This window comes from Populus alba, chromosome 19, assembly GCF_005239225.2.
Source record: "Populus alba chromosome 19, ASM523922v2, whole genome shotgun sequence".
In the NCBI taxonomy this organism is placed as follows: domain Eukaryota; kingdom Viridiplantae; phylum Streptophyta; class Magnoliopsida; order Malpighiales; family Salicaceae; genus Populus; species Populus alba.
Genome location: NC_133302.1, coordinates 17775534 through 17803034, shown reverse-complemented (window position 1 = coordinate 17803034; position 27501 = coordinate 17775534). Strand labels below are relative to the sequence as shown.

At 29.7% G+C, this 27501-nt stretch overlaps 2 protein-coding genes across 2 annotated transcripts; both read right to left on the bottom strand.

Annotated features, from left to right (window-relative positions):
- Nucleotides 1–10440: 10440 nt before the first annotated feature.
- LOC118056606 (ethylene-responsive transcription factor ERF021) lies at nt 10441–11679 on the bottom strand. Its single transcript, XM_035068850.2, has one exon. The coding sequence runs from the start codon at nt 11534–11536 to the stop codon at nt 10997–10999; it is 540 nt and encodes a 179-aa protein (XP_034924741.1). The 5' UTR covers nt 11537–11679; the 3' UTR covers nt 10441–10996.
- A 12796-nt stretch (nt 11680–24475) lies between these two features.
- On the bottom strand, nt 24476–27147 carry LOC118056605 (pentatricopeptide repeat-containing protein At1g71460, chloroplastic). The gene has a single exon (XM_073406711.1). The coding sequence runs from the start codon at nt 27052–27054 to the stop codon at nt 25009–25011; it is 2046 nt and encodes a 681-aa protein (XP_073262812.1). The 5' UTR covers nt 27055–27147; the 3' UTR covers nt 24476–25008.
- Nucleotides 27148–27501: the final 354 nt, after the last annotated feature.

Genomic DNA, 27501 nt, shown 5'->3' with positions numbered 1-27501 from the left:
TTAATCAGATACTGTTGTTACGTAGCCATGCTGGAAGCATTGCATATCGTCCATTGTCTTTCCCCAGCACTAAAGTGAACGAATATTCTAGCACAGTGCCACCTAGTTTTGGGATAAATTTGGCATTTCGCACGTAAAAAACAAATAAATGATGAAATGATACGTAAGAAAAAAGTGTTGGTGAAATACTATATTTTTAGATGTTGTTATGAAGAATGATAAAATTTTAATTGATATTGCAGTTGTCAATGATATTTATTTAAATTAAGGACTAATCAAATGATCAATTCATTGAAATAATTGATCAATTCATAAAAAAAATTTTTTTTCAAAATTGTTAAAACTAGAACCTCGAAGAGAGATTTTTGAAATCTAAATATTAGATGATCAAGTAGCGATTATGTAGCTACTTTAAAGAAAACAACCTTAAAAAAAATCCCTTTGAATCATCATTTTAGTTCGGCGCGACTAAACCTTCTTCTAAGCTTAGGTTATCACATTGATCCATTAAATATATTTGCTAGGCCATTCACGTAATTTTTCTGAGACAGATTCTCATCTAGTTATGACAGATTCATACATGACTGCTCTGAATCACCCGTTAGTATTACTCCGTGAACAATAACATTTTCATATTTTAATTCAAATTTATTTTTTTTTTGTCTACAAATGGGACACAAATATATTTTTTTACTAACAAAAATTTGACATGATAATCTTATATGTGTGACTTTAAGAGAAAATAAAAAATATATAAAAACTAAAAAATAAATATATAAGTTTTAATTAAAAAAAACTTGACATGATAATTTTTATGTGACTTTAAGAAAAAATAAAAAATAAAAATTTTATTTTCATTAAATATTCATGCCTAATTATTTTTTAAAATATTTTACACATTAGGTTCATAAATAATAATTTATAAAGTAATTACTAATATTACAAGAAAAGCTCTAATAGTTTTTTTTTTTTGAAAAGTATGGCATGATTAAATAATTATTATAACATCTTTTTAATTATTGTATTTATAGAGAATTTAGTTTTAAAATATCAAAAATAAAAACAATTAAATAAATAAAAGAAAAGAAAAGTGAATGTGGATCAAGTCCATATATATGTGTCTAGGCTTAAAAGGGTGGCATGAGCATGGCTAAGCTTGATAGGCTAAGAGTGTGTTTGGTATTGCGGTAGCTGTTGTGGTTGTGGTTTAAAAAAAGTTGTTTTATAAAAAGTACTTTTAGTTGAGGTTGGTTTGAAAAAATAGGTGTTTGGTTAAAACTGTGGTTAAAATTGAGGTTGAAAAAAAAGTAGTTTAATGTGTTTGGTTAAGAATGCTTTTGAAATTGAGATTATAAAATAATTTAAAAAAATATATATTAATATTGATGGTTTTAAATTTAAATATTATAAAATTAATTACTCCTATTACATCATGAAAAAAATAATACTTTATATAAAATATTTTTTATTATTCCATTAAACTATTTATAATTCCATTACATACAAAATTTATTCGATAAAAACTATAAAATTGATATTACTGTGCGAGTGAATTTAATTCACTTTATACTAGTTTTTCGAGAAAAAAATATTGTTTTGTCAATGAATTTAACTCTTTAAACTATTTAAAAAAAAAAAATTAATACAATTAAAACTTTAAAAAAAAAAAAAAAAAACGTGAACAGTGCAATTCACTGGTGAACAGTGCAGTGAATTGCACTGTTCCTATTTTTTATAACGTGCAGAGAATTCCTGTTCAAGTGAAAAGCATGTTTTCGTTGCTTTTCCTTTTCAGCGTTTTAAACGAAAAAATTGTGTGGGTCCCATGAACAGTAAACTGCTTTTTTATATTCGCAGCCGCAGTCGCGTAGACAAACGGAGTCTAAGTCTAATTGGCACTGTGTTTCAAAAGTATTTTTTTTATTTTAAATTAATATGTTTTTGATGTTTTTAAATTATTTTGATGTGTTAATCTCAAAAATAATTTTTTTAAAAAATAAAAAAAAATATTATTGATATATTTTTCTAAATAAAAAATATTTTAAAAAATAAATACAATTATATTCTCAAATATACTATTCAGTTTCAAGTATGTTTAAGTTTGGAAGACTAAGTTCGTGTATCTAGATTATTGAACTCTTGAGTTGAGTTTTTTTTTATTAGAAAAAAAAAAATAGAGGATAACACATTTCTCGCTTTTCATACAATATGTGTCTACTAAAACTATTTTCAGCAAGCTCGAGAGATCAAAAATTCAAGTTCTTAGTTCATTGCCCCTGGCACTCAAAATTCAACATCTTATTAATTAAAACACATAGAAAAATCATAGAAACCTTTATAATTCTATTTTCACTTCATAACATAATCTAATTATTCGAAGAATTTTAAATATCAAATTAAAATTAAAATTTTGAATTCTAATCTATTTTTTCCATCATGATTAACAACGTCGTTTAACTATTTATTTAAAAGAATTTAACAATATTAAAATTGATTTTTTTTTATGCTAGTTAAAAGCTTTCTTTCTTCTTTCTTATTTTTATGACTCTCTCTCCCTTTTCTCTCAACTTTTGATTAAAGTATATTTGAGTTTACGTACGTCAATCAAGTGTTTAATTTGACAAGAATGTATACCAAAGATCATATAAATAATTGAAGTAAAGCTGGCAATCCAAGCAACGATAAGATGTGTATTAATCTTGACAAGCTTATACGTCAACCCTTACATAAAATTTAAACAAGTTTACGCAAATATTAATTCTAATATTTGTAGAGAAAAATATATCTCAAATAAATATTTTTAAGTAAATTAACTAGGAGATGCTAGTCTTACTTATCGAGAGTATGTTTGTTTTTGTAGTCAAATAATAAATATTTGGCATTTTTAAAAAAATTAAGTTTTTTTAATAATTTTAAATGATTTTATTTTAATATATTTTTAAATAAAGAATATTTTCAAAATTAACTGTTAATTTATAATATGGTTTACAGCCAGGTTTTGAGTGGATGAGTCTCTAAGAAAGGCATTAATTTCTCGCCCCACGAGGGACCCTTTCTACATGTTTCGAACGTAGTCAAAACAGTACAAGAGATCTAAGGGGTCAAAGCATATAATAAATAAAAAAAGAAAAGAAAAGAAAGCTAATGATCGTATTAATTACCATGGGAAACCATAGTTAGGGTAAGGAAAAATTATACAAAACGTGACACTTGGAAAAACATCATGTGTGATAATCGACGTGATTTGGCTGGTGTTAGTCAATATATGATTGATAAAAATTGCATATTAACAGAAGTAGTTGATTTTTTTTTTTAATTTTTTGTTTTTTTTAATATAGGTATATTGTGTCATCTTAACGATCACATGACTGATCAGTTGCTCATGCTCGTCCGGTGATAACTTTTCACCAATATTGTTACATTTAGTTAAGTTTGGTGGTAAAACATGTTGACTGACTCGTCAATCCAATCTTTATAATAATCCATGTTTCAAAGTAAAATGGGTGAGAATTAATTAAATGTGTTCTTTTACTTGATATATATACTCCTGATTTAGTTACCTCAACTAAATCTTGGTTTAATTTTTTTAAGAAATTAATTTAAAAAACAACATTGATTTAAAGTTTTTTTTATTAAAATATCAAAATGAATTTTTTTTATTAGCCAATTTAATATATTTTCTAATTTAAACAATATTTTCTTATTAATACATCTCTGGAATGTTTCAACAAAAACATATTTTTTAATTACATGTGTTGTTTTTAAACAAAAACCTACGATAATTTTTTTTAAAATATATCTCATGAAAAATCAATAAATACAATGAGATCATGTTAAAGATCCATTAAAAAATTCAAAAAACAAAATTTATTTTTATTAAATATTAATCAGATTTTTTGTGTGCATATAACGTATAAAATAATTGAAAAACATTGTTAGCATTCCCATAAAAAATCTATAATATTACCGAAGAATTTTGAAAAAATTGAGTAATAATTGAAATATCATGTCAAGTTTTTTTTTTTTCACAGTGCATTTTTATCAAAATCTAAAAAAACAGAATAAAAAATGCAGAAAACAGCCAAAAACCTAGGCTGAAGAAATGGGGCCCCGCATGCCTAGTCCAATAAGGGCCAATGCAAGTGAGCGTACAAGGCCATGCTCGCGTGCTTAACCTCTTTTTTTTTTTAAGCGGACACATGTTTTTAACCTTTTTATTTTATATATATATATATAAAGCAAACAACCCAAATTCTTGTCAGAAAACCAAGCTGGATTGTTTTGGAAAAAAAATATTTTTTAATTTATTTTTTTTAAAAAAATACCCATAAACATTATTAAAATCTGAATCAACTAATCTTATAACTCAAAACACCTCTAAACCAATCCAAATCATAAAATTAAACAAAAAAAAAAAAATCTTGCTCAACACCAATGTACTAGAAGAAAATGAATGAAGGCAATCAAAATCCAATATGAAATTCTTACCCGTTTAATAGTCTCTCTAGCGAGTTTTTAATGTCTGTGAATAAGCTTCTCCTTAATAAAACTCTTATTAAATAGAATTTATTAACACCAAAATTATTATTTTTTTGTGTTGGAATGTGGCTACTGGACAACTCTTTCTTTCACCATTTACTATTTTTTTTTCTTTTTTCTCCAAACTCAAGAATTGAAAAATAAATAAAATAAAATTTTAAACCAAAACTAAAAATGATATTAAAGAAGCAAAAGAAAAACATGTGCTTTTGCTTATGAATGAATGGACATGTATTTTTTTTTTTTCCATTTGCTACCTCTTCTTTTAATCATGTTTTTCTACTACAATTTTGAATTATATATCATGATCTAGATTCTAATCAAGTTTAAAAATATAATAAAAACTTTTATTATAAAAACTATCAACCCATGAATACCCAAGAAATAGCTCGTAAAATAATACAATGAATTTTTAGAATGTATTTGCATCGCATTCTAAAAAAGTTTTAGAATTTTTTTGTTTAAAATAATTTTTAAATTTTTTAATATGTTAATATTAAAAATAAATTTTTAAAAAAAAAAAAATTATTTTAATATATTTTTAAATAAAATATACTTTTAACATCACAATTCCAACCAAATTCTTAGAAGGACAAAAGTACAAGGAAAGTTTACGTCGAGAACTGCTTGAAGGGAGGAAATCTCCATGAATAAGGACAAAAGTACAGGGAAAGTTTTTATCTTCACATATATTGTATGGGATACTTTTCTGTTCGACGTGACGTGATTTAACGGGTAATCTAACAAAACCTAAAAGAGTTAAACCGTCCTAAGCTCAGACGTGTCTTCTACGACTACCAAGGTATCAAGTCAAGCAAGTGTTGAAACAGCTAGATCGAAGCTGTACTCACGATCCCTCTTTGCTCCACGTGTATACGACTACTTTTTCAATTTTAATGCACCGCCACCCTCATCTTCACCTTACCATACCGTACTCGGGTACGCTTTCCGCGTCGGATCGGATCCCAAACCAATAACCAGAACAATTAAAAAAATCAGGAAAATCTTAATTTCATTTTTCTAGCCATTCATGAATAAAACGTTGAAAAAAAAAAAATAAAATTAAGAAACAGTATAATTTAAAAATGGTAAAAAAAATTCGATACAAGCTCACCCATGTCAAAATATAAAATCTCTAACTTAGTCATGATATCAAGATGGTCGAGTGACCATATTAAAAAGCAAATTGAATAAAATTATGAAGTTTAATTATCAAATAACTTAATATTGAAGGATGCAATGATAAAAAAATAATAATTTAAAAAGAAATGAAAAAAATATGAATCAACCCAAGTTAACCCGTAAACCCCTTGATCATGAAAATCATGAATTTCTTGAACTGAGTTCAATCATGAAGCTTAATTTCAAACCATTTTAATTTTGAAGGTTGAAATAATAATAATAATAATAAATTTTAAAAACTTGCCAACGAAAAAAAAAATAACAATAAAAAAAAATAGCGATCAAATGTAATAGAAAAAAAACTTATAAAGGATAAAATTGTTTTAAAAAAACCCTAATAAACTATTATGATAACATAATAGAAAGGAAATGAAAAAAATAAGTAAGAAGACCAATTTCAAAAAAATTAAATATTGAATTGTGAAATTAAAATAATTCAATTTAAATAAAAAAAAAATTAATCGAATTAACATTTGAAATCGATGACTCTAGTCATGAACTTAAGACTAACTCTATAATACTAAAAAACAATTTAAGTTAACCTGTAAACCTTGTGATTATAGTATAAAATTGGGATAAACTCATATAGAATAAAAGAATACCAATTTAAAATAAATTAAATATTACAGGATGAGATTGAAATAAATCAACTTAAAAAAACGATAAAAAAATCAAAAGTCAACTCATGTTAACCTTTTTAAATTAATGACTTTAGTCATGAACCCATGACTAATTCCAAAGAAGACAAACCATAAGAGAATAATAAAGAAAAACTCTAAAAAAAGGGCAAAAAAAAATTAGTTTTAAAAAAGAAAAAAATAAAACCAAGCTAACTCGAGCGAACCTCTTAAACCTAGTGTATTATCTAAAAGTCACAATCTCTGAAATCCTTGAATCGAGTTTAATAAAGAAGCTTATTTCTCAAATAATTTTATTTTGAATGATGAAATTACAGTAAAAATATTAATTTAAAAACTTTCCAAAGGAATACAAATAAAAAAAAAAATAAAGATCAATTTTGATAGAAAAAAACCTATAGAGAATGAAATTGTAAAACAAAAACTTAAAAAATAATCTCAAATAAAATAAATAGCAATCAAAAGAATGATGATCAAATTTGAAAAAAAAAATAAAAAAGGATGAAATTGAAAAAAAAAAAATAATTTTATAGCTTATCAAAAAAAAAAACTAATCAAAAGAATAAGAACAAAATAAGAAAGATTAAAAAATAAAAGGAAGTGAAATTAAAAAATATTTGTAATTTCATGTTTTATTTAAAATTAAAAAAAAATAGTAATTAAAAAGGATAAAGACCATATATGAATGAGAAATAAATTGTAGGGGTTGACTCGATTTTTTAAAAGGGCTAGCGTAGAATTCATGATAAAGAGAAAGAAAAAAGAAGAAAAAGAAATGATTATTAGTGCCAAACTAAATATATGTTAGGGTGTAACCTTTCAAATGCTTTCATGAAATGTGGTGTTTGGTGGTTATATGACCTCACAAACGCTGTCCGAACAACGTGGAGCCCAACCACATGTCGATAATTTTTTTTTTATATTTAATCAATGTAAATTACAATAATGCCCTTGAATAGCTTCAAAATTTACAATAAAATCAATGTAAAATGACCAAAAAAATCTCTTATGAGAGAATTATGTTGATTGTCTTTAAAGACATCAAAGTAATTATACAATTATAAAAAAAATTAAAAAGAACAAAACACCTTTTAATAATAAGCATTATAATTTTTTTTATTTTAAGGTTAAATTAGTAATTTTATTATGAAAAAAGAAGAAGAGAAATGACCAATCTAATCTCGTATAAATTGTAAAAGACAATTGTATTATAGTGAAAAGATTACCTTACCCTTAACACATAATTAGAAGGTTTAATGGTAAAGGAGTAATTTCATTACTATTGTAATGAATAATCTAAATCTTGGTGGGAGAATTAGTTTTTTTTTAATTGAAGTTATAGCTACCCAATTAAAATTTAACAATGAATTATACTTGTTCATATGGTATGCCAGATACCCTTCATTATGAAAAATCTTGAAATCAAGCTTGAACAATAAAAAATGTTGAAAGAAAGGAAAGAAAACTTTAAAAATATTTAAAAACTTTTAAGCCTGCAGTAAATAAAAATGAATTTAGTAAAATTCAATAAATTCTTTTCCAAAATAAAATAAAATTAAAAAAACAGTAGCTTGATGGGTAATTGATTTGATTCAAACTTAGGATAAAGGTAAAAAATTATATTATTAAAAATATCTAAATTTATTGAAAATACAAAATTTTTTGGATTCATTTTTCAAAATTTATACAAAAATAAAGGTAAAAAAATGAATTAAAACAAGTAGAATTTTATGTTGTTTTTTATTACTGTCTTTTTTGTGTTACTCCTGACAGTGTCTACGTCAATTATTGCTTTAGAATCCCAAAAACTTAAAACAAAAACCTTGTGAAATAATGAATCTTAAGCTATGCTAAATATAATTTTGAATATTAAATGTGAAATATAGAAAATTGTTTGATGGAAATAAATATGGGCCGTTGGATACCCAGCCCATCCTAAATGGCCTTATGCCAAGCCAGTTTCAGTCCGAATGTCGTTGGACCATTATCCTATATGGGCTCGGTTATATATTTTCCCCTCACCAGCTCATGAAAATAAATAAATAAATAAACCGAGTAAAGCCACTGCCTCCTACTGACCGGTACTCATACAACAAAGAATATATTTGAACCAATGAGTTTTATGTATTCGGGAAATCCTAAAAAAAACATTTTTAATTATTGGGCTGATATCAACTTTTCTGAAAATTAATTTTATATTAATTTTATCCTCATATAACTTTGATTTCACAGACAATGTTTTCTATTAGAATTCTTTGAATGGAAATGACCGCAAAAAAGGGTGTAATAATTTTTAGATAGTTAAGCTAAATATTTTTGTGGTATGTTGGTTTTTAATTTTTTTTATTAAGTTATTATTACTTTAAATTTGATGAATTTTTTTTTTAGAATACATATAAAAACTGGTTGAAGGAGAGACACAAACACAATTCTTTAACTCATCTGGATCTTGATCTTGATTTGTGGTTAAATACATGATCGTCTGAAGGAATCAATATAAATCAGGTGTACGGATTCTCTAACACTACGATCGAGAACTTGTGAACAACTCGTAGTGTTTTGATTATTAGATGCTCACAATCAATTTCGAACACTCAAACTCTAGAGTTTGTAGCGATGTTAAACTAACGAGTACATGCTCAGACGACTCAACTTAATATAAAATATAAATGATTCATTGCTGATTATGAAGAACTCTATCGATTGATAATAGAGATGAGATCATAGATGAGTGATATAAGTGATTCCTTAATTGACTCCACAGTCCCAGCGACGACTAACCTTCTCCCCCCCTCTTTCAGTGCCATCTCTATTTTAGATTTATTGTATTTGAAAAAATAAATGTTTAAATATATAATAAATATTTTATTTTTATATTATTTTAATTTTCTTAATTATTTTTCTACTTACGTTCAATATATATTTTTTAAAATATTACCGATGGAACAACTTCGTTGGTATATTTTAGAGAAAGTTGAAAAAACATTACTGCAAATACTACTGCTATTGTTAACTTACCAATAAAATTATAGATGATATTCTGTTAGTAATATATTATATTTATTAATGGATATATCGATGGACAAATAAAAATAGCGATGGCATTTTATAAGGTTTTTTTATTGGTGATATGTTAATGTTTCCATCCTAATTTTTTTCATGTTTTTTTATAATAATTATTTTTTTCTTTTCAAAATAATAGGTATATTTCTCCTTCTTTGGACAATTAACCACCTTACTAATTTTTGAACTCATGAAATGCATAGCATTTGGGCCACACAATGGAAATATCTCTCACCAAGTCCTTTATGTTAAGTATTACTGAATATCGAAGCAAATCACCCAATTGACTTTTGCTTGTTGTTTGATGCCATCTTGCTGTTCCTTTTAATTTCCCGGATATCTCTATTTATGTTAAGTTGCTGCCTTTACTTTCCTCTATGAACAAAGCTTGTTGAAATTAAATCAAGTGGATGTTAATCTGCAATCCTATATAAAACTTGTTATTAATCTTTGTTAAAATTGGTTTACTAGCTAATATTGTTGAAATTATTATTAATGGGTTATAGTTTCTATAAATATATGAGTTTTGTTTTATTTTAAATGTATAGCGGTTATTAGAGTGTGGTAGCGGTTATTTTTTTCGTTTAGAAATATATCAAAATAATATATATTTTTTAAATTACTTTAGATATCAATATATCAAAATATAATCTTAAAACATAAAAAAATTAAAATTTTTAAAAAACACAGTTTTAACTGCATTCTCAAACAATAAAAAAAAAAACTAATGTCCCATGTGATTTTTTTTAAAAATTGGTTATATATAAATTGAGTTAGAGGTTGGGTTTTAAACAAATAACTGCGTCCATTGTTAATGCAAGCTCTTGAGTCTGTAAAATAGTGTCGTGGTTGAGTATTTTATGCTTCTATACATAATACTTCTTATTCTTGCGAAGTCATAAGAGAGTGTGGTAGCAAAAAGGGTTGAATTCTCATTTATAAGCTTGCACTCTGATTTTATACATTCCAAACCTTATTATAAAACTAATCAGGAATGCATAAAGAAATCCCATAAATCGAATTTACAACAATATAAATATGATATTTAGTGCAAAACTGTACATGGGAAAATATAAAATAACATATAATTTAATTAAAATATCAAGCAAATACTATTATGTTACAATAGAATCATGATTTTACAACATATATAATCACAGAAAGCTGATAGAAAGCAGTCAAATATGAGTGAGACATTTGTGGCCATCTCTCACTCCACAAGTATTCTTCCACTAAGGGAGAAGTCTTCTTAACATGCTGACAAAAATCAAGTTAAAAAAACGAAACGGGCCCCTCCAAAACCGACCACTTCGTTAAAGTATAAAAATGTCCACAAAAAATAAAAAAAATAATGTCCACCACCCTGTATCACCCATGTTCTTTCACTACTGTTCCATAAAACAGTGAAATCAGTGTAGTATATTCTCTCACAAATACTGATTTCCAACAAATCCCATCCCCTATTTTCCAATTTATGAATTCTTGACAGTTTAAAGCAATTATATGTACTGATTATATTAGTACTACGTCCAATATATATTCGTAGTAGTATATTCATGATGAACACTCGTTACCTAAAGATCCCAAAGAGAATATGTTTGCCTGTTATCCCACTCATCCTCCTCGAAGTTATTGGAGAACACCATGGACTCCTCCAGCAGTGCTATCTCTGGCATTTGCATCCACATCTTTGGTGAATCCAGGGGTGACTCATTGATGGCCTGAATTTGGCTTGCAGAGAGCCTGACAGTGACGGGACCAACGGTGGAGGTAGAGCTGCCACCGTGGGAGGACTCGGCCGTGAATGACCTGAGGCTCATAGCTCCCTCGTGGGCTGCCATGCGTATATCTTCAGAGCTGGAGCTTGTTGGCTTTGGTAGATCATGAACCAAGTCAGGAAAATTAAGTCTTGCATCATGTCCCCTAAAATGTAAAGCAGCAACATCATAGGCTGCTGCTGCCATTTCTGGCGTCTCAAAACTCCCTAACCAAATTCTATTCTTTTTCCCAGGCTCACGTATCTCTGACACCCATTTCCCCCATTTTCTCTTTCTCACCCCTCTATAGCTAGAACTCACACCACCATGGCTAGCAGCAGTGTTTCTCTCTTCCATCTATGATTCCCACAAAAGTGAAGACCAATATTTTTGGTAAGTGAGCTAGTGAGGTTATATTACGCCAGTATATATAGATGTTCTTGGGCGTGGTATCTCTGTTGATCGAAACGTGGAGACTCGGTAGGAGAGGAAGGGAGCTTCCAAGTAGTTGCATAGGTGACAGATGTGTTTCTGTGCATGGTCACAATCTTTCTTCAGGTTTGAAACCTAAGAGATTGTTGATTTTCATGAATTAACCAATCACAGAGAGGCAAATGTACAAGTTTTGAATGGCAGAATGTTTTGTGGGGGGCAAAAAATCAAGTTAATTAAAGTAGCTTACAAATGGAGATACTATAAATTAACAAAACATATATAAAGTACTGTTTGGCAACGCGGTTTGAAACTAGGTGGATTAGATTTGGACCCACTTTCCCTAAGGTCTATTCATTTAAATTTCCTGTTTTGCTTAGATCATTCTGGAGAAGCTGCTTTCTATTATTGGAGGCCATGGCCACGGTGCTGGTTTTTTTCTAGGTCGAGAGACTCATGCGTCTTTCCGGGTCAAGAGAGCAAGATATTATCTGCCACTAAATATGAATGGCTTGCATAAATTTTAATCGAAGAAAAACTTGGTCCCAATATGAATAGCCTTACTAATATTAAGTCCTAAAAAAAATCAAACTAAAATGATCATGACTTAAATTTGCACTACAAGAAAAAAGGTAAAAAGTGGCGTAATTATCTGCCACTAAAAACAGGTAGAAAAGCCTCTAAAGATTACTGAGGTTTGTTATGGTCATATATGTTGTTTTTAAAAAATATTTTTTAATTAAAAATATATTAAAATAATATTTTTTGTTTTGTTTTGTTTTTTTTTGTTTTTTGATATCATCACATCAAAACCATCCAAAAATAATTATTAATTTAAAAAATACATTGAAAAAAAAGTTATAACAAAAAACTCAAACACACAAATTCATATGCTAGTTAGCGACAAATTTAAAATCAACCACTAATAACTATTTTAGCAATAAAATACTTTGTCGCTATTAAGCTTAATGGAGTATGAAGTACTGCTACACTTCTAGGGATTTGTTACATTCTGCATTTGAAAAAATAAGAAGTAACATGCAAAACACATATGAATAAAAGGAAGTGGAACAATACAAAAAGAAAAAGGATTAAACATGTGATTCATAAAGTTGCATGAGTTAAGTATTTAGATAGAGGTAGTTAATAGTTAGTTAAAAAGTTGTTAGTAGGAGGGAAAATAAGTTAGAAAGTCTAGTAATAGAATTCGGTATTGTATAAAGGCTGTAATAGGGATTTCATATGAACCAAACAATAAAGAATAAGTAATTCTTCTTCCTTTATCTATGTTCTCACTATTATTCTTCTTTTTCCTATTTCTTTACTTTTTTGTTAGGCTAATAACCTAACAATTGGTATCAAAACCTTTACAAGAGTGAATTAATTCACTCAATCAAAAAAGAAAGAAAGATGGAAAACAACAAAATAAAGGCTGTAGAGGAACATTGTAGTAAACTTGATGAAAAAATACAAGGTATTCATCAAGAATCTTGAGAATCTATGGCGGATCAACAAAACAAATAGCAAGAATAATGGGTTGAACAAAACAAGAGGAATTATTATATTAGATTGTAGATTAAAGTGCTCACTAACCAATTCCAATCCTTCCTAGCTACTCAAAAGCTAGAAAGGGATGGAAGAACTAATTTTAAGGGACTCTTGAATACTTCACTATTAGGATAAAAAGTTCAAACTCATAATAACTAGGAGGAAGCAGTATTGGAATTCGGAAACAATGTTCATGGAAAACATACGAGTAACCAGGATCATTACAAGAGTGAGTACAATCCACTCGTTCCAAGGATTGACCTAGAAGTTGGTTAATGAGGTGTAAGAAATTCTTAAAACTCAACATTATTCTTGTACAACAATGAGTTTAAGTGGCCTCTTACCTCTTTTTATTTGGAAGAAATAACACAAGTATGGTTTGAAGGCTATATATGTGGAAGGAATTGCATAGTGAGTTGGGATGAGTTTACTACATCTGTGTGTAAAAGGTTTGGTAGCAGATAGGACATAGTTGAAGAATTTAATAAATTGGTGTATGAAGGTGGTGTGAATGAGTATGTAGAAAGGTTTGAAGAGTTGAAATCTTTGATGAGTGCATCAAATCCTTCTTTTTCTATATCTTATTACATTTCTAGTTTTTTTTAGTGAATTAAAAGAGGACATTAAACCAATATCATTAATGCTAGCTTTTGAACATGCGAAATGGCAAGATGAGTCTAATAATGCAATGACAAAAAAAAAAAAAAAAAGATAATGCAAAGAAATAGGCCTTTGCCTTATACTAAAAAAACAATAGGTAATATTCTAACTAAGACTTTTAATTAGTTCAAGAATGAAAGTAACAAAGAAAAAAAAATAAAAATTCTCCTGAAACATTATATGAACAATGGTTTAGACTAGGTTTGTTTTATAGATGTGGTGAAAAATTCATGCTTAGTCATCAATGTCTAGTTAAGGGATTAAATATAATTGAGGGTAATAAGGATGTAAGAGAAGGGTCATTACATGATGAGGTGAAGAATGTTATTGAAGATACTATAGAGAATAGAAAAGTTGAGGAGTTTGGACTATCATTAAATGCCTTAGTTGATATCTATGCCTATAATACTATTATAATTAGAGGTAGCTATTAATGAAAGGAATTGGTTATTTTGATTGATAGTGGAAGCACTCACAACTTCATCGATGAGTAGGCTATCATAAATGTTAAAGCTATCATTGTTAAGACTAAAATATTAGCAATAACGATAACAAATGAAAATATCATGCTATGTGATTCCCATACACATGGTTTAAAATGTTTTATGCAAGATTATGAATTCCAGGCAGATTTGAGGATACTAAAGGTATGAAAATATGATGTTGTTTTGGAATCGATTGATTAAGGGTTTATTCTCCTCTTATTTGACTTCATCGAAATAAATATCTCATTTAAGAAGGATAAGAGGATGATAGAATTAAAGGGCATAGTAGGGGCTAAACATATAAATCATGGCTGCAAAGAAGGTTCTGAAAAGTTTAAAGGAGACAGTGATGTGATTTGTTGGCCAATTTTTCTTAACAGAGGTAGTGAAGGAGATAAAACCTCAAAAATAATTATTAAAATATAAAATATACTAGAATATCATTTATATGTGTTTGAGGAACCTAAAGGTCTCCTACCGGCTAGGAAATTTGATCACAGGATTCCTTTGAAGTTAGGAGCACAACCAACTAATTATAAGTTATATAAAAGTTTCTTTATTCACAAAGAATAAATTGAAAGGCTAGTAAAGGAAATGTTAGGAAGAGGAATAATCCAATAGTGTGTGAGTCTTTTTGCTGTACTTGTATTGTTGGTAAAGAAAAAAAAAAACAATGCAAAGTACTTTCATGTGGACTTTAGGCAACTTAATAAAGTAACCATAAAGAACAAGTTTCCAATTCCTTTGATTGACAACTTAATGGACGAGCTGCAAGGTTCTAAATTCTTTTCTAAACTAGACTTAAGGTTTGGTTACCATCAAGTTCGTATTAAGGAAAAAGATGTGGAGAAAACTACAGTTCAAACTTGTCAAGGACATTACGAGTTTAATGTAAGGCCAATTGTATTAAAAAACACACCTACCAATTTTTAAGCACTCATGAATGATATCTTACAATATTTTCAAAGGAAGTTTATTTAAGTGTTTTTCTTATAATATATTTGTTTACAACTTTTCTTTACAATTATATGTAGATCACTTAAGACATGTTATAGAAACTCTTAATGCTAATCAATTGTATGCAAATAGATCCAAATATATGTTTGGTGAGTAACAAGTGGAATATCTAGGTCATGTAATCTCAGCAGGGCGGATAACAACTGATCCTAAAAATATTGAAACAATGAAGAACTAACCATCATTTTCATTAAAGAAGCTCAAGAGGTTCCCTAGATTAGTAGACTATTATAGAAAGTTTATTAGAAGATTTGATATTATCAGCAAACCACTCATAGATTTGTTAAAGAAAAATGATTTTAGGTGGTATGAAGAAAAACATGAAGCTTTTGATCTGTTGAAGAACATTTTATATGAGGTGCTAGTTCTAGCTTTACCTATTTTTACTAAGACATTTGCCTTAGAGACAAATCCATGTGTTATAAGCTTCAAAACAGTGCTTAATCATAAGGGCAAACCCCTTGTATTTCTTAGTAAGGCTTTGGGAATAAGACATTTGGGATTGTCCATTCATGAAAAAAATAGTATTTGACAATTCTAATGGCAATAGACAAATAAAGGCATTATTTGGAACAAGATAGTTTATAAGTTGCTAAAACTAAATTGCCATATTTTGTATACAAAAGAAAAGGAAAACGTTGTTGCAAATGCTATCTTTAGAAGAAACAATTATAGAATTGATCAACCAAAATATAATAACAGGGAGGTAGGCAACTTTAGTGCAGAAACCAAAGTGATGATTGCTTGGTATGGATAAATTTATGTTTTATACATAGATGATGCCACATTGCGAAAGATTGTGACTAGTATGATGGTAGATGCTAGTAAATATCCATATTATACATATGTGGAGGGAATTATGAGATATAAATGAAGAATTGTAATTGAAAATAAAGGAATTATGAGGGAACAATTAGTAAAGGTTACACATGATTCTTACATTGATAGCCGTACTAGAATACAAAACTCATATAAGAGGCTTAAGATTCTTTTTTTACTGGCTAACTAACAAGAAAATGGTCCAATAATGTGATATTTATTAATAAGCCAAGGAAAAAAAAGTGGCTTATCTAAGATTACAACCCTTGCCCATTCTTAGAGGCACTTTAAAAGACATGATAATGGATTTAATAGAAGGTTTGCTAAGATCACAAGGAAAAGACATTATTATGGTGATTATAAACAAATTTATGAAATATGGGCACTTTATAACATTGTCTAATCCTTTTTCAGCTCAGGATATTGCTCAATTATTCCTAGACCATTTTTACAAGTTCCATAGAATGCCAATCATAATAGTCACCGATAAAGATAAGGTTTTCATAAGTTATTTTTTTCTTTTTTGGACAGAGCTATTCAATAAACTTGGGGTTAAATTGTTGATGAGTGCATCTTACCATCTACAGACTAACAACTAGCCATAATGAATGAACCAATGCGTGAAGATATAGTTAAGGTGCATGGCCATATATAGTTCTAAAAATGGTGTATGTGGTTGTCTCTCATACAATAGTGATATAACAGTAGTTTCCATTCTACTATAGGGATAACTCCTTTTCAAGCACTCTTTGGATATGTGCTACCATCTAGAGATATAATTCATATTGATTATACTATAGTTGTTGCTATGGATGAATTAATACAGAGGAGAGTTGACATGGATTAGATGTTGAAAAACCAATTGGAAGGGACAAGGAACATGATGAAACACATGGCAAATAAGAATAGACTAGAATATGAATTTACAAAAAGGAATTAGGTATCTTCGAAGTTGAAGTCATATAGACATGGAAGTGTTTCTATCAGGAAGAGTTTCAAGGTAAGTCCAAGGTATGATGGGCCATTCCAAGTCATTAAAAAAGTTGTAATTGTAGCTTACATTACTAGTAGGCAATTTAATACATCCTGTCTTTCATGTTTCACTCTTAAAAAAAAAGATTTGAAAAGAAGTTGCTATTTCTCCTATACTGCCAATAAAGAATGAAGGTGGTGGGATACAAATTTATCTTGTGACAATCTTAGATAGGAAGTTCATGAAAAAAAAGAGGTTGTGGTGGTAGGGTTGATTTGGTGGTCTAATTCTTTTCATGAGGATGCAATATAAGAGGGATTAGAGAAGATCAATAAGCAATTTCCAAAGTTTCAATTAGGTTCTTGAGGTTAAGAATCATTTGGAAAAGTGGAGTATTGTTATATTCTGCACATGGAAAATAAGAAGTAATATGCAGAACACATGTGGTTAAAAAAAAAAAAATAGAACAGTAGCATTAAGAAGGAGGATTACACATGTGATTCATAAAGCTACAAGAGTTAACTAGTTATAAATAGTTAATAGTTAGTTGAAAAGTAGTTCATAGATGGAAAAATCAGTTAGCAAGTTTAGCAAGAGAATCCTGCATTGTATAAAGGTTGTAATAAGGATTTCATGAGAACTAAGCAATAAAAGAATAAGAAATTCTTCTTCTTTTATCTCAATTCTCAATACTCCTTTTTACTCCTAATTCTTTACTCCTTTTTGTTAGGTTAATAACCTAATAGGATTTTAAGATGATTAATCTTGCCTTTAATTCTTATTCATGAAGGGATGTTGAAATATATTGTAGGTTAATTTTACATTAACGGCAAAATTCGTTTGTTACTTTAATTATTATAAGCAATAATATTTTTATATGAATTAAAAGTTTTTTAATTACATTTTTAAAAATTAAAATATTTAAACAAATACAATGAGCACATTATAAAATAATTCACCAATGCTTCTACTTGCAATTGTTGATCAAAATATAACATTTAAATTTTAAAAAATAAAATTAAAACATAACATTTTTAAAATTGCATTCATGAGTGATTTATTCTCACTATTACATCTCTATAAGACTAGAGAAATAAAAACACTAAAAAATTACATTAATAAAATTAAAATTTAGCAAAAAACTTTATAAAATATATCAAGTTGGAGTAGAATTATGGCTCTTAAAACGGTTAAAAGCTTTTTTGCATCATGTATTCCTATAATTATACTAATTCACACATTTTATTATCACCACATCTATTATTATAATCATTATTATTAGTATTACTTCTATAAATATCAACTAAATACTTTTAAAATTATTATTTTTTTATTTTTTATTAGATAGGTGAATCATGCTTGAGTCACCTATTCTATTTAGTATATAATAATATATTTCATTCAATTATTCTATAAAATTTACTTATTTTGTAGGGGCACGTGACCCACAACCCAATAATATTTTTTTTAAAAGTCATCAAGCAATTATGGACAAGCCTGAATTGAATAAAAGGTTTTACGACTATTGGCCAATACTCATTGGACACTAAAACAAAAGACGTGTCAGGCAATTTTTTTTTTGTCGACAATCGTTTATTTATTTATTTAACCAATAGTGTTTTTTCTTTTTGGTCCGTGCCTTTTCAGTTATAAGATATGATCTTTATTTTCTTGGTGCTCGCCGTGTGGAATATATGTAGCTGCAGTTAAAGGGAATATATGTATCTTCCGATTCTGTATTGGAAGCTTCTGTTGAGCAGAGGGGAGCATAGGGCCATAGGGTCCAAGAACTTTCTATTCATCCCACCACATCGAGCAGTTCAAAACTCATCTAATTCGAGAATTTAGCACTGACTTTGAAGTTTCTTAGCTTTCGCTAGGTTAAAAATAAAAAAGTTTTTTTTTTTGTAACCTGGGTGTCCGGGCCAGCTTGCGCGCATCACAACTAATCTCCGGGTTCATTGAACATCCTGCAAGCCCAGTAAGCATGTAAGATATCACAGAAATGACAGGCACACACAAGTAGAGCTTGAATGTGGAGGAAGAGAACAAATCCCTTCAACCAGGGCACAACCTCATGTGTAAAAAAAAAAATAAAAATAAAAAGTTAATTTGCTGCTTTCGGAACAATCTATAAAGAGGACATGGCCCACTTAGATAACGAGTAGAAATTGAAAATTTGCGTCTTACTTTTTGAAGGGCTTCAAAGTCCTAAATTCCCATTAATCAGTAATTAACAACAGCACCCTGAAAGACTTTTTGTAGTGGAAAAAGGTTTTTTTAAAGTATTTTTTGTTTAAAAATATATTAAAATAATATTTTTTTATTTTTAAAAATTATTTTTTTAATTTATAACATAAAAACGATGTGAAAAATATAAAAAAAATTAAAATAAAATAAAATAAAATAATTTTAATATTTTTTATAAATATTTTTGAAACGGAAACTAAGGAAGATGAAGATTCATTGCACCTTTCAACATAAAACTTTAAGTGCAGGGGAAAAGGAGACCCCATGAAAAACTTCTTCACGTATGTCAACATCTGTATCTTTTCACCAACACCACCACATAAAATCCCAAGCAACTCATATATCTCAAGAAATTGCAAGATCTGTAGGCCAGAGAAATTGAAAACAGCTGGATCATTCCGAGCCTCAACTATCTCAAGAAATCAACAGAATATGTTTCGAATAATTACCTCTCCGAATTATCAATGCCATCATCATTATTTCCTTGTTAGATTTGATTACAGACCATTTCAGAGGGCATTGTACGTTCATGTAATGTTCATATATACTACTTCCGCGTTCAGCAGGAGCACACGGCTGCAGCAATTGACTCGGGGCGTGAAATGATCGGAGGACAAATCTTTTTGCCTTTATTTCAGCTGAAGATTAAAATGACTTTAGATGATATCATATCCTTGTTTATATGCTATTTTTTGAATTGACGCATGAATATGGAAATAATCCCAATTAATGACCTATGGGTGATACATGGCCCACCATAATTTACTATTGAAGTTTGAAACATATTTATTAAATAAACATGATCTAAAGTTCACTCAGATTATATATTAGATAGGTTAGCTTGAGTCAACCAAATTTTATTTTTTAAAAAATATTGCAACGGGTTTTAAACTTGGTAAATGGGTCATTGGTTTTTATACCCAGTTTTTTTTATTCCTAGCTTGGGCTAGAAGATAGGACAACTAGGTTTCGGGTCAACTTGTGAAGTTAGTTTGAAATAATTTTATGGATTATTAAAAATAAAAAAATAATAAAAAAAACATGGACCAAATGCACAGGAAAAAGAAGTTGAAAGGACTCGTCTGAAATTTTGAATGGGCAGACATTAATTTCAAGGAGAACAAAAAAAAGAAGAATAAATGGTTGCCGATACCAAATTGGAGGTGCATTTGGAGCACATGTTGCTCCATTGTGTAGGGGTCATCGAGGCCTTTCAAATGACATCGTGAAGGGCGACATTTGGTGATCGAACGACATCACACACGCCGCCTACTAGCTGGTGCGTACTATACACATGCTAACATGTTCTTTTCAAATAATATTTATTATATGGTTAAACACAATAATGCCCTTGGATAACCTTCACATTAACAATAAAACCAATGTAAAATGGTAAAATAGTCTTTGTAGGAGAGTTATGTTAATGTTGTCTTTAAGAGCAACAAAATAATTTTACTATTTTGGAAAAAATTAAAAAGATCATAATGTCCTTGGTTGAAAGATCTTGATTTTTTTTTTTTTTTACTTTAGGTTTAAATTAGTGATTTCATTATATATAAAAAATATAATTACTAACCTAACCCTGCATAAATTGTTAAAGATAATTATATCACGATAAAAAAACCACCTTGCACCCAATGCCTGGTGTAAAGTTTTTTGGGCCAAGGATAATTTGTCAAATCACTATTTTAATGAATAGTGATTTGTATCTAAGGGTATAATAAAATCTTCCCATTTAGTGTTTTTGTTAATTAAAGGTTTTTTTGGGCCAAGGACAATTTTATTAAATTATTATTCCAATGAATAGTGATTTGTAGTTAGGGGTACAATAAAACCTCAGTCTCTTTCAATGTTTTATTATTATTATTATTATTATTATAATGATGAAGTTGTGAAAACAATTCACATAAAAATTAGGCTCTTCATGGCTGGGTTGATGGAAGGTATGACTGGGCTAGCTACGGTTGATGGGCTTGAGTGATAGTTGTGCTATTTATATGAAAAAAAAGGTTCCTTGAGAAATATGAAACTCTCTAATGCTTAAGTTAGTGGGTGTATATAGAGAAAAAATAAAGTGAAAGTTAATGAATGCGTATCTATATGTGTTGGACTAAAAATAAATTGCATGCATCAAATGACACATAAGCAATCACAAAGAATAGAGAAGGATCCTTGATCCTTTTAGAGATAGGTTGTTTAAAGATCTAGATAATTTAAATGGAGACATGAAGATTTCACCATGGAAACATTTCATTGGAGACAATAAGGTTTTCATGTAGACATAAAGAAGCACCACTATTTTTTATTTGAAAAATCTAAAAGACAATAAAGATATAATTTCAAAAAATTGTCTTATCCTAGGTAATGCATCATAATGATTTTTTCCTATTTGTTCAAGTTGCATTTATTTCTTTAAAAATTATTAAAGATATCCTCTAAAGGTTAATCTTTCTATCTATTTTTCAAGTGCTTGCCACTTCTTAGTGTCATGCCCATGATCATGGTGAAAGAGACAAAATTTGTTACGGTTCCTCGTGTTTTAACCACTTTTCATAGGAGATAGGTATTACAATGATGATCAATACCTTAATATATATGGTGGTAAGAGATGTGGTTAGGAGTTTAGAGAATATCAAACGGTCATAAATGTGCCCCTTGGTGCTCATTTTTATGCTTTATTGGGTGATTAGTGACGTTGTGGAGATTCTTCCTTTTGGAAATGATGGTGAACCTGCCAAGTCACGTTAACTTTATTTACTTGAATATGATTCTCCATTACTTGTTTTACATTGATAAGAGTTTTGTCATGAAGAGTGTACAAACTTTCCTATAATAAGTAGTTAGCCTCCACTGATTAAGGCTTCAATGATAACGAGTTTAAGTATATTCTCATCGCTTAACATTTCCTTATTGAATCTTTAGAATATCCCCACCCTAATACTTTCATCCTCTCATTATGTAATGGAAAAGAGCTTAATTATGTTTTTTTTTTGCTAGAATACTAGTGTTGAAATGTGATATGAGCTTCACACAGAGATCTTGAAGACTTAAGATAGAGCCAGGATTGAGGATGTGATACCACACCCAAGGAAATCCATGAAAAGTTGTAGGGAAAATCTTGTACATAGCGTCACTCTTTGTTCTTCCTAGTTCTATGATACTTTTGACATTTTATATGTACTTTTTAGAAGGATCTATAAGACCATTGTAATTATCAAAATGATCATTTTTAGGAGTTGATATTGGAATTTTTTTATCAGGGAGCAAGCGAGTGAGAGTTAGGTGAGGATTGATGAAGATAGCCATGCTTGTGGCTAGGATATGTGAAGAAGTGCTTTTTATAGCAAGACCGACTTCTTTACAAAGTTGAAGTGTTATGCATACTTTGCACATCATTTCATCTTGTTTCTTAATGGAATTGGAGTTTCCTTCATGCATGTGTTGCATATAATGGAGCTATATATTGAATTTTCTATTGATGAGATGGAATAATGAACTCGTTAGGAGAGTTGTTGGGAATCTAGGAGAATTAGAGTCCATGTGATAGGGAGATTAATTACTTTTTTTTTTTTATCTTGAAATTCTGTTAGTTATGAAAAATATTTTTGATGAGAAATAGAGGAAAAGAACTAGTTTCTGTTTAGTTTTTCATTAATGGTGCCACTAATAAAGTCATGAAAAAACTTTACACAAAAAATTAGGCTTTTAATGGCTAAGTTAGTGGATGGTGTGACTAGGCTAACCATGGTTTATGGGCTTGAATTGTAGCTGTGCGATTCAAGTAAAAAAAAAAGTCCCCTGAGGAACAAGAACCTCTCTATTCTGTAAGTTAGTAGGTGTATGTAAAGGTAAAAATATATAGAAAGAGAAAAGATTAAGTTAAAGTTAGGGAATGCATATGAACATGTGTTGACCTAAAAATTAAATAGCCTAGCTTGGTTGGGCCTAACTTTCAATGGTGTAGCTCTTGTTGGCTTTGGCTGGCTTTTATAGTCTTTGGCTGGTTTTGACCAACTTTTATATATATATTACTTTTATTTAAAAGAGGAGATAACTAACAAAATTAATAATGTATTAAACCATCATCTATTTCTATAATTGAGTGCACATACTCATTTTTGTTCCTATTGAAAGCTACCTAATATTGAATTCTACTCTTAGTTTTCATTAAACATGTCTGTTAAATGAACAACTGATGTTGAAAAAGTAGGCTCTATCTTGAGGACTTGCTAACTGTGAAATTGTGCATGCGAGAGGGATTTATTTATTTATTTGAATGTTTGTATTCATATGTTTCTATCAAAGGAGTCAGTCAAAATTTGATCAATTGTCTACATGTTAGATTTTCTTCTTGTTTTATATCAAAATTTTTGATTATCTCTTCTCATTTATAATAAAAATATTAACTTTGAAATCTATTAATGTATAGAGTATGATATCTATGGATTAAGAGAATTGTTAACTGTGTTAATTGAGAGTGTAAGTTCTAGTACATAAAAAATTGGGGGCAAAGCTCCCATGCTCGAGCCATATGATGATTCACGTAATTTTCTTGATTTTTTCTTTTTTTTTCCCCCTTCTTCTATACATATCTTTCTTCTAGGGTTAGAGTATGTCAAAGAGTGTGAAAGTTTTAGCTATAGGTTGTATAGTTATACTAATCCAACCTTTGATCGGTTTAGGGTGTTCTTTCTAGTTCTTGCTAAAATGTTTTACATTAATGATATTATGGTAAATAATGAAGTTTTAGAGATTGTTTCAAATATTTTTATTTTATATTAAAAAGATACATTTTTTATTTTATATTGAAAAATCATAACTTTATTATTGTGAATATAAAATATATGGATTAACAAGCTTTCAATCCCTTATTGGAAAAATAAAACCTTCTTCTATTATTTATATAACGAATTTTAATATAATATAATAAACAACAAGAAAAAGATGGTTTTGAACAAAAAATAAAAAAATAATTCAAAATGATGAAATTTTAATAAAATTGATTGGCCTGTTTTCCCATAAAAAACCTCTAAAAATTTTGTGCAAAACTCTACAATATGTCTACTATCAAGTGGAATGAATCTAATGTTTTGGCTCAGTAGTCTAAAATACTATATTAATTGTTTCCTTTACTATAATGAAACAAAACACAAGAATTTCTGGTAGAAATGGTAATACCTTATGAGGTGAGGAGATCCCTTCAATAGTATCCTCATGTACCTCAACATAAACATTTGTAGCCTACCAGCATCCATGGCATAAAGTACTTTTATCTTTCAGCCTTAAAAGCGATGACTCTATCACGATATTGAACAAACTGCTCCATGCAGCTGGTAAAAGTTTCTCTTTCCTTCTTCTTCATTTGCTTCCTTCAAAGCGTCATGAGGGCAGTCATATCTAGATTCCATTGTCACCCTAACCAGCAAAAGAACAAGTCACCTGCTCAATAATATCAGAACTTGTCAAGCTGCAAGCAGTATAAACGGATTCCCCCTTTCAACTATCAGAAGAAGTGCGTGCGTGTGCGTGTGTGTGTGTATATATATATATATATCTCCCTTTGCGATGTCATATGATACATAAAATTACAACTCAACACAATTACACAAAAGTGGCCAAGAATTAGCACAAGCGTCGTAAATTTGTCACGATAATAAATTACTCATATCTATAAACCTTTGAGCTGCCCTTGTGCGACCAGAACGGTTGAGAAGTCCAATGATGAGAGCGTAATGTTCTCCAGATATCTTAACTTTATATCTCTTAGACATTAGTTCAAAGATTCTGCAAGCATCATCTGCGAATCCGGCTTCATCACAGATTGATAGAACTACTTTGAAAGTGAAATCATTAGGAGTAAACTTCCTGGATCTCATCTCATCAAAAAGTTTGATTGCATCTTGCCACAGGCTATTATATCCATAAGCCTCTATGATGGCCGTCCATGTCATTGAACCCTTGACAGGAACTGCATTGAACACTGATTCAGCACTATGAACCAGTCCACAACTCCCATACATCTTGACAAGCTCAGATGAAACAAAAGGAACGGACTCAAAATCTTTCTTCAAGATATGTCCATGAATCTCTTTTCCAAACTTCAAATTTTTAATTTTACTGCAAATACTCAACATCCTTGCCATTGTAACAGAGTCTGGCCTATGCTTCGACCACTGCATAAACCTAAACACATTGAATGCTTCATATATGCACCCGTTTTCTGCATATGAATCAATCATGGCTGTCCATGCGATCACATTCCTAGCCTCCATACCATCAAACAACTTGACGCTATAATCCAAAACACCACACTTTGAGTACATTTTTATTAGAGAAGTGGTGAGAGATACATTTGGCAAGAACAATTTCTTTACAGAAAAAGCATGAATTTCCTTCCCATGTTTCAGAGTCTTCAACTTAGCACAAACTGGAATTACAGTTGCAACCGTGACCACATCAGGCCTATACCCTTCTTGCTGCATCCAAACAACTGATCTCAACGCCTGCTCGAGCCTCCCATTAGACACATAACCAGACATCAAGGCAGTCCAAGAAACAACATTCCTTTCCCTCGATCCATAAAACACACGCCTCCCTGAAACCATGTCCCCACATTTGCAATACATATCAATTAACCCAGATTGAATGAATAACTCCCTTGAATAACCTTTCGTCTTCAAAACATAACAATGAACCTCCTGGCCTAATCTCCTCGCCCATACTTCTCCTATCACCGGAAGAATAGTAGTTATAATAACAGAATTAGGATACATCCCTTCAGTTACCATCCACCTAACATAATCCAAAGCTTCCCATTGACGCCTATTATGTGCAAACCCAGCAATCATCGCACCCCACGCAACAATATCTCTTTCAAGCAATTCTTCAAACACGTTATGCGCAAGCCTAGTCTTGCCGCACTTAAAATACATATCAATCAAACAAGTCCTAAGAATTGCACTACTAATCATCCCATTCTTTATCATAATGGAATGAGTCTTAAACCCTTGTTTCAGCGCCGAAGCGCCTGCAAAACTCTTAATGACATTGGAGAAAGTATACTCATTCAATTCAACACCATTTAATCTCATTTCTTGATAAGCACTAAGCACGTCCCCGTATCTTTTTTTACCTGATATCACAGTCCCTCTAATCAAGGCATTCCATGGATACACAGTAGCGGTAGAAGTGCACTCATCAAACACGCTTTTGGCATCCTCAATAGAACCACAGGAAGTGTACATGTGGACAAGTTTTGTACGCAAGAACTCATTGTTTTGAAGCCCATTTATGCGTAAATGAGTGTGTATTTCTTTGGCTTTGGTTAAAGATTTCGATCGAATACAAGCAGCTATAAGGGCAGAAAAAGTAGTGGGGTTAACTGGGATGCCTTGTTGGTCCATGTAGTCCATAATGATGAGTGCATCTTTGAGCTGATTTTTCCTGGCAAATCTTTGAATATCTTTGTAAATTGCTTGTGGGTTTTTCTTGTGGAGTGGTAATGAAGCTGGAAATGCATCTCTTTCATCGAATTGTTGATGTTTCTTGTTGGGATTTTGGGTTTGGACTGGTTGGGTTTGTGTAGAAGATTTGATTTTGGAGAATTGTCTGTGGGTAATGTTGATGTTGAGAGGATTTAGAGGGAAACAATGGAGGTGAAGAGAAAGCGCAGGGGATTGCATGGCTTCCATGTCCGGTTTCTTCCTGTTGGAAAACGAAGGGAGGAGATGAATCTTTTGTTTTTATAAATGAAAGATTATTGAGGTACAAAACAACGCAGGACATGATAGTCCATGAAAATGAAATAAAATGAGGAATATATATATATATATATATATATATATATATTTGGGTAATTGATTAAATTGAGAAAATAAAAAAAAATTGAGAAAAAAACTTAATTTTGGATTTCCCATTCTAAAGTTTGAGAATGTTTTGATTAAACGGTAGAAAGTATCTTGGTCATGTCTTATTTGTGATTTAGGAGTGATTATTTTTGGTTTGGTTTGACTTTTATTAAAACAAATAATCAAATTGGATTTTTTTTTTTAAAAACAACTGAAATCGATTCAAACCGACCGGTTTGGTTTAAAAAAAAAACGATTCAAACTGGTTTGGTTTAGTTTTCCGGTTTGTCT

Coding starts and splice junctions, on each gene's coding strand:
- LOC118056606 (XM_035068850.2), bottom strand. CDS start 11,536: ATGGAAGAGAGAAACACTGCTGCTAGCCATGGTGGTGTGAGTTCTAGC.
- LOC118056605 (XM_073406711.1), bottom strand. CDS start 27,054: ATGGAAGCCATGCAATCCCCTGCGCTTTCTCTTCACCTCCATTGTTTC.